The 12,339-nt window shown below is 40.9% G+C and overlaps 1 protein-coding gene across 2 annotated transcripts in view; it reads right to left on the bottom strand.

The window, feature by feature from the left end:
• TMEM131 (transmembrane protein 131) overlaps positions 1–12,339 on the bottom strand; it is a 169,095-nt gene that overhangs the window by 142,153 nt on the left and 14,603 nt on the right. For both annotated transcript variants that reach the window (XM_034757930.1, XM_034757929.1), the window contains exon 2: positions 1,396–1,457. In XM_034757930.1, coding sequence (XP_034613821.1) covers positions 1,396–1,457 — 62 coding nt within the window. The remainder of the gene's footprint in view (positions 1–1,395; positions 1,458–12,339) is intronic.

The raw sequence follows: 12,339 nt of genomic DNA, 5'->3' as shown, positions 1-12,339 counted from the left end.
GCACTACTGGATTTTAAGCTTGTTAACTATCATAAGTACCAATGGGCTCTCAGTTGTCATGAATTTCATCATCTTCCCAACTGTGCTAGTAACAAATGAGAAATGTGGGACGTGTCTACATGAGGAACTTGCACAAGTTTAGTTTAAGGTATGATTTTAACCTGGTTTATTTAGTTAAACTAGTGCAAACCCTTTGCAAGGACACTTATTTCAGTTTAAACCAGGCTTATTTCTGTTTAACTTAATTCAATTAAAGAATCATTTTAAGCAAGACAGAATTAAGTCACTAAAATCAAAATAAGAGTATCCACACCCTTGTTTTTACCTATTTAAAATTGATTTTAGTTAAACCACACCTTAAGTTAAATGAGTGCAACTTTCTCACGCACACAAGGCCTTGCACATTAGGCAGAGCCCGGTGTATAAATGTAATTATGCACCTGTATACCTTGCCACAAGATTGTGCTCCATAATTTTTTTTAAATGAAATCTTAGACTAGATCTCTACCCATGATGGTTGTGAGGACCTTTAAAATGGATGAAGACAGCCTGAAACGAAAACTTAGAGAAACAAACTACCCTGTTCATCAAGGGTGTTCACACCCAAGTCCGATGACAATTTAAATCTCAACATTAGCAATTTCATTGCTGATCAATTTAGCTGAATCAAGCCAAGGCACTACACTGTTATTTTTGGACATAATGGCAGGTACTAAGGAAGTATACAGAGGGCCAGTTGCCATCAAAAGGTTGCAGAAGCAAGAAACAAGGAACTCAAACAGCCCTGCCAAATGCAAAGGAATCTAAGCTACTATCGCTTAAGCTCAACTGATGGCAGTAAAGGTAGGAGTGCTAGCACAAACAAGGTACTGGCAGCCAATGGTGTATTAAGCCTTGTCAGAGTAGGTGCACATGACATAGGGATCGATAACAGTGCCTAAAAACAATGGCAGCTACCTAGAAACCTCTTTACGCTAATGGTCCCTTTCACCCCTGTCCCACTCACTCTGCTACCACTAATGGGCTGAGAAAAAGTGGTAGTAATGGTGGGAAATTTTAGCAAAAGTTATGCCTAGTTTATACACAGACTTTGCGATGCCCTTATCTAATGTTCCATTCAAAGGAATAATACTGCTCAGACAATGCAGTTTAATTATTCATCAGCTTGCAGCAAGACAATAGAAAAAATATCATGCTGAAGATTTCATAAAGTCAGTTAAGAAAATCCACAGTTTTAGTCGTACTTCCTAATTTACTTAAATCAAGATCCACTAAACCAAAAGACATTGAATGCAGCTAGCAAGTTAAAAAAAGGGATGAAAGTTACAGAAGTGATAAAAGACAGAGGTGAGTTAAAACTTTAAACTGATATGGTCTTACTTTATGACTGTTTACCTGCAATAAGCCTCCTTCATTGAAGCGCAGCACTTCTATTATGCTATCCGACTGGATGAAAGCTGTGAAGTAAAGGGAAAGCTAGTTACTGACAGAAATATTCTTAACCCCATAACATTAACAAACATAACTGGAAGCATTATATTTGCCTTGCACAAACAGTTTATGAAAGCTACTGTTACTTAAGTTACATGAGTACCCAGCTCCCCCTGCCCCCACCCATGAAAATCCCAGACTTTTGCTATGAAAGATGAGGGGCAACAACAAAAGCTTCAATACCATATCTTAGTGACTAATTGATTATCCCACCAGAGATGCACAACTCAATTCCAAGTTCTCTATGCAAGCACCACATTTGTCTATGTTCTGAATCCAATTTTTCTAGAATAACTGAAGGACTGGTTGAATTAAAAGTCAGCTATTCATCCAAGTTGCTTATTCATGAAGGAAGCACGAGCATGACAGTATTGTAGCTGATTAGCTATTTTTAATCAATAAGCATCAGTAGTGAATATCATGGTCAAACACTGAAATATTACCCTAAATGGTAACTGAGCATCATTCTTTAATTTCTAGTTTAAAACTGACTAGAACTCAACTACTTCAATTGTCTGCCTTACTTTTGACTTCCATTATATCCTAAAAGATTTTAGAATAGTGAATAACAGTGTATTACAGCTGTCATATATCAGCAAAGTTCAAGACAAAAAATACTCAAATACTTGAGGTTCATTTCATATCAGCAGTAGAGCTGGACAGCAAAGTTGAAACATTTTTTCCAATAACACTTTACTGGTTTATCAAAATCTAAACATTTTGTGGAAACTGACTTAGACAAACTTCTGATGGAACCCTGCCTGGTCTCCTCCTAGCTCATCCACTTAGTTCTAGGGCAGGGGTTCTCAAACTGGGGGTCGGGACGCCTCAGGGGGTCACGAGGTTATTACAGGGGGATCGCAAGCTATCAACCTCCACCTCAAATCCTGCTTTGCCTCCAGCATTTATAATGGTGTTAAATATATAAAAAAGTGTTTTTAATTTATAAGGGGGAGTCGCTCTCAGAGACTTGCTATGTGAAAGGGGTCACCAGTAAAGTTTGAGAGCCACTGTTCTAGGGCAACCCTGATATGCAGAGTGCCTTGGAATTGGGGACCACTGGGCTACCTGGATCCACTGACTCACTGTGAGTCGGGGAGCCCCAACTCCCAAGGCCCTTGGTAGCCTGGAGCACAGCAAGCACTCCCAGGCTCCTGGCTCCCCTTCTGCTCACTGGCTGAGCCTCAGAGCTTGGGAGGCAGTGCTCCTAGGGCTTCCCGTTCCTGGCTCCTGGTCAGCCCAACAGGCCTACTAAGGAGGATCTGGGACTTCCAGGCTTTCTGGGTCCAAGGCAGCCCATCAGGGGGCCACTAGGGAGTCAGGAACTCTGTAAACCCTGACAACTGCTGACTGAAATTAATAAATTATCAGTTTCACTGCCACTCACAGAAGCTAGTCAGTGGTTGAATTGATCGGACTAACAATTTGAGTCAGCAGCTGCCAGGGCTTCCAGGGTCACTACCTTCATGGCAGCTAAGCAGGTGGGCAGCTGGAGATGCTAGGGAGCATATTTCATTTCAGAATAATTGCATTTCAGTATTTCCAAAATGGAAAAAAATTGCCAAGTTTCAGTTCTGTGATTTTAAATTGTGGTTTTTCATCCCATTTGGAACAAAAAAAAAATAATTAAAAACCTCAAATTTGTGCAGAACTGAAGTTTGGTTTCCCAATCAGCTCTAGCCAGAAGATTGATTTGCTTTCCATAGAGCTAAGGAAAAGATATTACACTGGATGCCGGGGGGAGGAGGGGGCAATTCTCTTAAGAAGGTGGCATTTAATTAACTTTTTAGCCCCAACACTGGCCAGCTCCCTTCAAAGTTTGATTCACTGCACAATATTCAGCCACTGTGGCCAAGGGAGAGAAGTCAGCCCTGATCTATAGAGTGTTGCCGCTAGACCACAGAGGCAGCTTTCTTGGCCCCTTCCCTTCTGTTTCAGCAGCTAAAGCAAAAGATACCATTATCCAACTTATTTATTCAATCTAATTATGGAGTTTAGTTTATAAAAAGTCTCAGAGGTCTAGTCTATAAATATAGTGCTATGTAAAAAGTAGTACTTTAATGTACTCTGTAGAGCCCTTTTAGCTAATTTTGCTATCAAAATACTGTTTTTCTTCACAGTGCAGTTAGGAACATAAGAATGGCCATACAGAGTCAGACCAAAGGTCCATCCAGCTCAGTATCCTGTCTGCCAACAGCGGCCATTGCCAGGTGCCCCAGTGGGAATGAACCTAACACGTAATGATCAAGTGATCTCTCTCGCCACCCATCTCCACCATCTGACAAACAGAGGCTAGGGACACCATTCCTTACCCATCCTGGCTAATAGCCATTAATGGACTTAACCTCCATGAATTTATCTAGTTCTCTTTTAAACCCTGTTATAGACCTAGCCTTTTCAACCTCCTCAGGCAAGGAGTTCCACAAGTTGACCGTGCGCTGTGTGAAGAAGAACTTCCTTTTATTTGTTTTAAACCTGCTGCCCATTAATTTCATTTGGTGGCCCCTAGTTCTTATATTATGGGAACAAGTAAATAACTTTTCCTTATTCATTTTCTCCACATGTCAATCATATCCTCTTTTAGTCTCCTCTTTTCCAAGCTGAAAAAGTCCTAATTTCTTTAATCTCTCCTCATATGGGACCCATTCCAAACCCCTAATCATTTTAGTTGCCTTCTCTGAACCTTTCTAATGCCAGTATATCTTTTTTGAGATGCGGAGCCCACATCTGTACGCAGTATTCAAGATGTGGACATACCATGGATTTATATAAGGGTAATAAGATATTCTTCATTGGATTCTCTAACCCCTTTTTAATGATTCCTAACATCCTGTTTGCTTTTTCGGCTGCTGCTCTTCTCTTATGGAAGATAGAATCTACTCTACACTGCCTTGCACATTGATAATATTTTGCATACCAATTACAGAATCTTTATTATTATTGATAACAGAAAGAACAGTTTGCTTTTGAGTTCACAGGCTGAGTTTATAAACTTTGCAGTTAGAAAAAACATTTTTTTTTTACTTGTAAAGTGAGAAGAGGATACAGAACCCCAGGATGTCATTTTACAGCATTGCTTTGTCAGCCTCCAAACTTTAGAACTCAAAAGCAAAGTTTCAAATACAAGGCTGCAAATACAGCCCCACTCATCCTGGTATGCTTCAATATTATGTGGGGCTCCAAATAGTTAATCTTAGCGTAAACATTCTGCAGTATCTTAACAGTGGCATTAGTGGGAACAGGTTATTCCAGCGTCAATCTTCGCTTTGAATTAGCTTGCTTTTGTGTATTTGAGTTACAACCTTAATGTTTTCCAAACACTCCTGTGTAGATCAATTAAGTTATGTTAAATATGCAAACAAAAAAAGAAGTTTTCTTAATCTATTAACTGTTTTGTATTACAGAGTGCCTATCCTAGCAATCAAGCACTTACTCACAACATTACAAACTACATAGAAAAAAACATCAAACAAGATCCATTTAATTTAGCTCCTGTATCATAACATCAAGCTCATTAGGACTTGGGCTCTGAATCCCAAATTGCAAAGTCAGTGGAATCTCAACTGAGAAATTACAGCCATCAGTCCTAGAAAGTTTAATCCTAGTAACTCAGAACATGAGTCTTCCAGTCTTGCCAACACAAGTATAATAGACAAGTTCTCAAGTAACCCATTATTTTTTACTTCTATATGTCTTGAACCCACCCAGGCCATCCAGGACTTTAAAGGTGAGGTGCAATGGAAGTAGTGAGTAGAAAAAAGATAGCATTGACAGAAAAGGTTTTTTTATTAGTCCATTTTTAACCACAATATCAAGAATTTTAGATCTGGTCTTCAATACTCGACCCAGAAATTTATCCTGGAGAACTTCATGTAGATTTGGAACTCTATGTCTGCAACTGAGGGACAAAGTGAGAGATCGGGCTGGGCTGAATCTTTAGCAAAGAGATCCATCACTCCCCCTCTACAATTAAGTATTTGAGTTACATCTGTGTTTTAAAAAACTGTTGTAAGAATTTGTGAATAAGAACATTCCTTCCCCTCAATCGAGTTTTAGTTGCTTGTTATCTGTGACATCATAAATCTATAAATTCTCCAGTTGTAAAGTCTTTGGGGCGGGGGAAAAAACAGGGTAGATAGGACTTGAGTATAATGTAACATATGCTGGAACACTCACCTCCCATTAAAATACCACTTTCACACCTTCTACATACATCATAACTCAGCAAAAGAGGCAAAGAGCTCTTCCCCCCCACCCCCGCTCCCCAACGAATGTGCCACTTAAAAATCAGAGGTCCTAAACTGCATGCTGAAATGACTGTAGCTCAGGAGGTTCAAATTCGTAAACAAAGAATGTACTTTTCCAAAAGTCACTACTGTAACTTAACACACAGCAACTCATACACTATAACTATGTCAGAGTCCTACGACCAAGCAACTTGAATGCAGACAGCTCTCCTGTAAAACCCACAAGCTTCCTCAGCCACTCTCCAAGTCATTTTTGTATTTCATATATCTTAAGCCTTCTGAAAAAACTGGTGCTTTGTGTTTAAGTGAGTGATTGTTTTAAATAAAAGTGCCCTTCATCATTATATCACTTTGCAAGACATGTTTTCAGAGAGCAAGTGACAGTTAGAACTAGGCGAAGTCACGGCCAGCAGCCAAGCTCTGCAGCGGTGCTTCACAGCAGTAGTGGCTCTTAAGGCAGCCAGTGGTTAAGCTTCTGTGGTTAAACCTTTTATTTTAGGTGACATACTCACTGACTCTCAAGCCTTTGTTTCCATTTTCATAAAAGCAAAATTTGAGTGGATAACTGCAGCTTAATAACATTAAATTTGTGTTGCATGTAACTTCTCAGACTCCCACTCAGATTGAGGTCACTAAATTCAGATGAGGAGTCTGGGAAGCTGTATTTTAAAAACAGGGATTTGGAGCAATCAAATTTTTTAATTGCTCTGCTCCGGCTCCACTCCAGCTCCGGGCAAAAACCTACTGGTCCAGCTCCGGGCTCCGCTCCAAAGCCATTTTAAAATTTCCTTTACAGACAGCTTGCCCATTTTTTCCCTGGCCAGGGAAAGTCTCCTGTAAAGTAGATAACTGCACATCACTGACAGAAGTGATGTCATAAGCAATAGCAGCTAGTAAAAGTCTGGTAGGCCATATATGCTGGCTGTTCAGTGATATGCTTCAAGATGCAACCTCAAAAAATTGAATTCTTCATTTAAGACAGCTTTCCTATTAAGCAACTTTTTTTTGTCTTCCTTACTATTCATGCACCTCAAGTCACCCAAATATCTTTCTTCTAAGTTAACTTTCTACTGTCCCATCAATCCTTTTACAGAGAAACTGAAATAATCTACAATCATTCATAGCAACTGATTGTGATGTTACTGGAAAAGAAAAGAAAAAACACACAGGGAGAATGTTATGCATATACATAAACATCTTAATAAATCTCTAAACATTTGAAAAATCTAGTAGTCTAACAGTTGTTAAATATACATAATATCTGTCAGAGCAAAGACATTATCTTTGCACAAGTGTGCATTAACATTCAGTTGGACAACATAATTTTGATCCAAGGTTATTATACTAGAAGTTGCTTTATGAACACTTAAGTAATGAGACATGAATTTCTGTTCAGTAAATAATGTTGAAGAAAGAAAGTTCATCAAGCTAGTTTAGCAAATATGCTGTTGCATGTGTGATTATTTAAATTCCACTCTTTTCCACAGCTTGGAACAGTCATTTCTGAAGTGTAAAACTTTAAAAACAAATGTTAAACAAGACATGCTCAACCACCAGACACTCATTTTGGTGACAGCTGCCAGACACTGAAATATTACAGTGATGAGGCCCATAAAAGTACCTAGATGGTCAAAAGAACAGGAGTACTTGTGGCACCTTAGGCCTTGGCTACACTCGCGGATTCACAGCGCTGCCGAGGGGAATAGCTTACAGCGCTGCGAGCGAGCGTGCAGCGCTGCAGGTGCTGATTACACTGGCGCTTTACAGTGCTGCACTCAGGGGGGGTGTTTTTTCACACCCCGAGCGCAGCAAGTGCAGCGCTGTGAATTGCCAGTGTAGCCAAGGCCTTAGAGACTAACAAATTTATTTGAGCATAAGCTTTCGTGGGCTACAGCCCACTTCTTCGGATACTGTAGCCCATGAAAGCTTATGCTCAAATAAATTTGTTAGTCTCTAAGGTGCCACAAGTTCTCCTGTTCTTTTTGCAGATACAGACTAACACAGCTGCTACTCTGAAACCTAGATGGTCAGAAAGTCATTCCTTTTACTTCCCTCTAGCTTGATCTTCCCTTGTCATGTCGCATGTTTAGACGGTACACTCTTTGGGTCAGGAACCATGGTGTTTTTTAATTGTAAGGTCCTAGCTTATTTTGAAGTATGGTAAAAACAAGTAATTTCTTGCCTATGCCACCATCCTTCAGGTTGATACAGCCACAGGCAGCACCATCCAACACCACCAACCAACCTCTTGTTTCCTGCCCCAAGTCAAGTGTGTAGGAGTTAAGACAAATATGCATGTGAATATATTTTTCTTCTCTCATTCCCTATTAAGGAAATACCATTAACCAAGTACAGATAGTCTTCAGCCCAGTACAAAAGAACAAAACATGCTTGGGTCTGGGACACAAATAATACAGATCTACAGTGCATCAGATAACCAAAAGAAGGGTTAATTTGAAAACAAAAAACCCTCCAAAACAAGGTGGCACTTAGCACCATAACTTCCTAACCAACACCAGAAAGTTATAAAGATGTACTGTGCAACCGATATACTAAACTGAATAAGTTCATATTCAGCCAAACAGCCCTAAAATCTACCATGCCTCCTGGTGCCTAAAGATAGCAATTTACTTTACTTTTTGGTCTCCGTGATCTAAATAAATGAGGCAAAGGATGACAAAAAGAGATGTAGTAAATACAAGCAGAGTAATTAAAGTAATGGTAGGCAGGCATCATGTTAGTTCCACCTTTTATTTTTATGTTAGGAAGAAGAATTGCTCAGTGTTTTTTAAAATATTTCTTTATGTATTTATAAAATCAGTGTCTCCCCTCAGTCTTTTTTTAGAATGACTACGCTCCCAATTGTAAACCTTTCCCTTATGAGTCTTATTTATGAAACTTGTTACCATCTGTTCTCTGAATTATCTTCAAATTTGTTTGTCACTTTGGAAGTGTGATGCCTAACTTACCAAAATGGGTAAAAGTCAATGATTTTTAAAAAAAAAAATAATCTTTTGTACTCTACATTAATTTTTAATTTAATTTTCCAACCCACTCTGTGCCTAAGCTCACTACGAGTTTATTATAACCATGAACCAATTACAATATGCTCAATAATGTCATTCACTGTATATCTATGTGATTGTCATTATATCAAGAACCACAACATGTATTCGTACACGTTAGTAGACTAGGACTGGATGAGTAAGTTTTATAGCCTTGACTGTATCTGACACAAAGAAATAGACTACGTATAAAAATTGAGACCACTCAATTCGAAAAGACACCACAGATTTTTTTAAAAAACAACTTATTTGGTTCAGATGAGTCACAAAGTGCACTTTGTCTTGCTCAGATGAAACACTGAGATTTTCTGACAAAGTTATAGTCCATAGTCCACCCAACAGAACATTACTAATAGGATGATGGATAACCTATGAGAAGGAAATTGAGCAGCATGTGGAATACTTGAGGGGGAAAAGCAATATGTTTTAATAAATGGCTAATATATGCAGTGATAGGGAAGGAGTAGGAAAACAAGATAGGAGTTTGCACTTGGGAGAAATGGACAGCATGCCATGAAACTTATACATAGGATGTATGACTGCCATGCTCACTCAGTGCAACTTTTCATAAAAATCTTAGACATCCCAAGAATAACAGAAAATAGTGTTGAAAGTTGTATGCTTTCAGTAATAACCACTTTTCATCAGTTTCACTGGAGAACGGAAGCTTGTTCTGCCACAAGAGAGAGAGACAAATTAGGCAGCTGATTACTGCAAGCTGTTCAAAAAAGGCCAACTCTCATTAGAGATGAACCAACTGATTCAAGTAACACAAAAGCCATCCTGAACTTCTATCCATCTCCTAAAACATGATATTTTGGGTTGAGAATTCAGAACGTCACTCCTCCCCTACAGACCCCATCACCTCACATAGTGCCTAGGGGCAGAAAAGGACCAGCCAGCTGTCCCTTTCAAACTACCTGTTCTTGCTGATTGTGTAGCCAGATGACCTGCTTTCTTCCTTTCCTTTGCAGGGGTCTGTGCACAGATAAAATAAAATCTTCTCTAAAGGGAGTCTAGATGGAACCATCAGGGCCAAGGTTATAAATACACATTTAAGAGAGAAGCACAGACCACCTGCAAAACATCCACGGGGAACTGGACTGAGACCAAAAACTCATGTCACATAGAAACTTTCATTTTCTCTTTTCACTTCCCCATCACCTTAAACGCCCCCTCCCTCAGCAAAGGGCTAACACTCGCATGGAAAATACTCAGTGACAGTTAAACCATCTACAGCTGAAGTAGAGATCTTATACAAGACTAAAAGTGCACCAACCAAATAAACAAACATATATACACACATGCAAACAGATTAAGCTAAATTGGAAACAAAGTAACTTTTGTTGAATAACTAAGAACAATGTGTTTGTTTTGTGCTAGCCTTATCACAATTTGTAAATATTAGTTTTAAAACTCAAGACAGAAAAACATTGAGACAGAGCAGGACAGACACCTTTTGCTATTCCTTTTTATACAAAAAGAACAGGAGTACTTGTGGCACCCTAGAGACTAAAATTTATTTGAACATAAGCTTTCATGGGCTACAGCCCACTTCTTCGGATGCTGTAGCCCACGAAAGCTTATGTTCAAATAAATTTGTTAGTCTCTAAGGTGCCACAAGTTCTCCTGTTCTTTTTGCGGATACAGACTAACACGGCTGCTATTCTGAAACCTTTTTATACAGTAGCTCTTTACTTCAGTGAATGCTTTCCGGGAGTTGTTACGTGATTTATTTTTCCTGTAGCTGGACATGGATTTTATCCACTTGTCTCATCCACTTTTAGTTTAGCTTTGCAGCGGGGTTTGCTTTAGTAGTTCAATTAGTAAAGTCCTGGTTTTGAAAGCCAGCCATAAATAGAAGGTGCCAACACACTCCTGATTCACACAGGCGATGGACAAGAGCACTTTGACCTAGCCTGGAGGAATGGAAGTGAGTCAGCCTCAGGCCCTGTTCAAACAGACCCTAGCCTAGGGCACCTGTCACGTTTCAAGAGCTAAAAATAGCATACCAAGGTTTCTCTTCAAAGAGAGCAAGAAATTCCACTAACATGATGTGCTGGGCAAAAAAGAGTTTGCAAGGAACTATGTATGCCTACTAGTAGAAAGAGATTAAGTGCTCTCACTGAAGGTTACCCATGCTTACAAGATATTTTGTTCGAATGCACAGACTACCCCTACTGCCGATGCACAACATTGATGGGACTCCTGTCCGGGAGTGTGCGAGTCGTATGTGACTAGGTACAGCTGCTGGTGAGCCTGGTGCCTGTCCCAGTAGGCAGGGCTGGGGGCGGCACAACCACACCGGAGGAGCTGCCCAGGCTGGACGCTGGCTCCTGCAAGCAGCAGCCCGACATGCTGCTGCTTTAACCGCTGTGGTTCCTGGCCCAGTTGCTGGCTGTGGCCCTGATGGTCTCACTCATTGTCACTAGAACCCTGCAGCTCTGTGGATGTAACCTTCTGTATCTGCGCAGGGCTCTAGCTTTTTCCTTCTTATGCATCACCACAAGTAGTAAGGCTCAGTAACCTAAATTAGGCCTTCAGTTATACCTCTGACAATCTATTGTTTTCATTTGCACAGTTATAACTGATTGTAACTAATGTTGAAACAGAGTTACTCCCAACCTATCCTTTGCCCCATCCTCCCCAGTTAGGGTTGCCAGGTGGCCGGTTTTTGACCAGAAAGTCCAGTCCAAAAGGGGATCTGGCAGTCTCCAGTCAGTACTGATGACCAGACACTAAAAGTTGGTTACCAAAGTAACTACAATCAGCCTCCCCATCAAGACGGAAGAGCAGCAACTGCTACCTGGAGGATAAGCTTTCATGGGTAAATAAATCTGTTAGTTTTTAAGGTGCCACCAGACTACCTGGAGGAGCTACTCAGTTGCTGACAGAGAGAACTGGCTCCCAGACATAAAGCTCCAGACTCCGGTGGAGAGGAAGGTACCAGAACCACCACTGCCTGGGGGAAAGGAAATCATGTCTACCCCCTCAGCCTGTGCCTCAAGTGCCCCCCCCCAGCCCCTCACTCCAGAGACTGACCTTCCCGCAATTCCTCCTGGCCCCTCGCTTCAGGGACTGACCTCCCCATTGTGCCCCAATTGCCCCTAGCCCCTCGCTCCTTTTCTAAGTCAGAGCCCGACCGCAGTGTCCTAATTGGGCAGGCGGGCAAGCTCCACATCAGCTCCTCCCAGCCCAGCTCTGTAGGCAGCAGGTGAGTCCCGGGATTTGGGGGCAGAGTGAGCGATGGGGGTGTGTGGGAAATTCCGGGGAAGAGGCAGAGCAGGGGATGGGGCAAGGGTGTCCAGTTTTCAGCGATTAGAAAGTTAGCAACCTTAACTCCTCCCTCCCCCATCCCAATTCTCAAATTCTGGACAACCTAATTGAGGCCTGCAGCAATCCAAGGCCTAACCAAAGCCTCCAGCTCCATACAAGCTACTCAGTGAGAGATTGGATCTCCCTGGGAATCCAAGCTCTTTACCATCTACTCATAACCTCTGCAGGCTCAGAAGACCCAACCACCAACCCACAATAAT

Source organism: Trachemys scripta, chromosome 1 (genome assembly GCF_013100865.1).
Source record: "Trachemys scripta elegans isolate TJP31775 chromosome 1, CAS_Tse_1.0, whole genome shotgun sequence".
Taxonomy (NCBI): domain Eukaryota; kingdom Metazoa; phylum Chordata; order Testudines; family Emydidae; genus Trachemys; species Trachemys scripta.
This window is presented reverse-complemented; position numbering and strand designations above follow the sequence as displayed.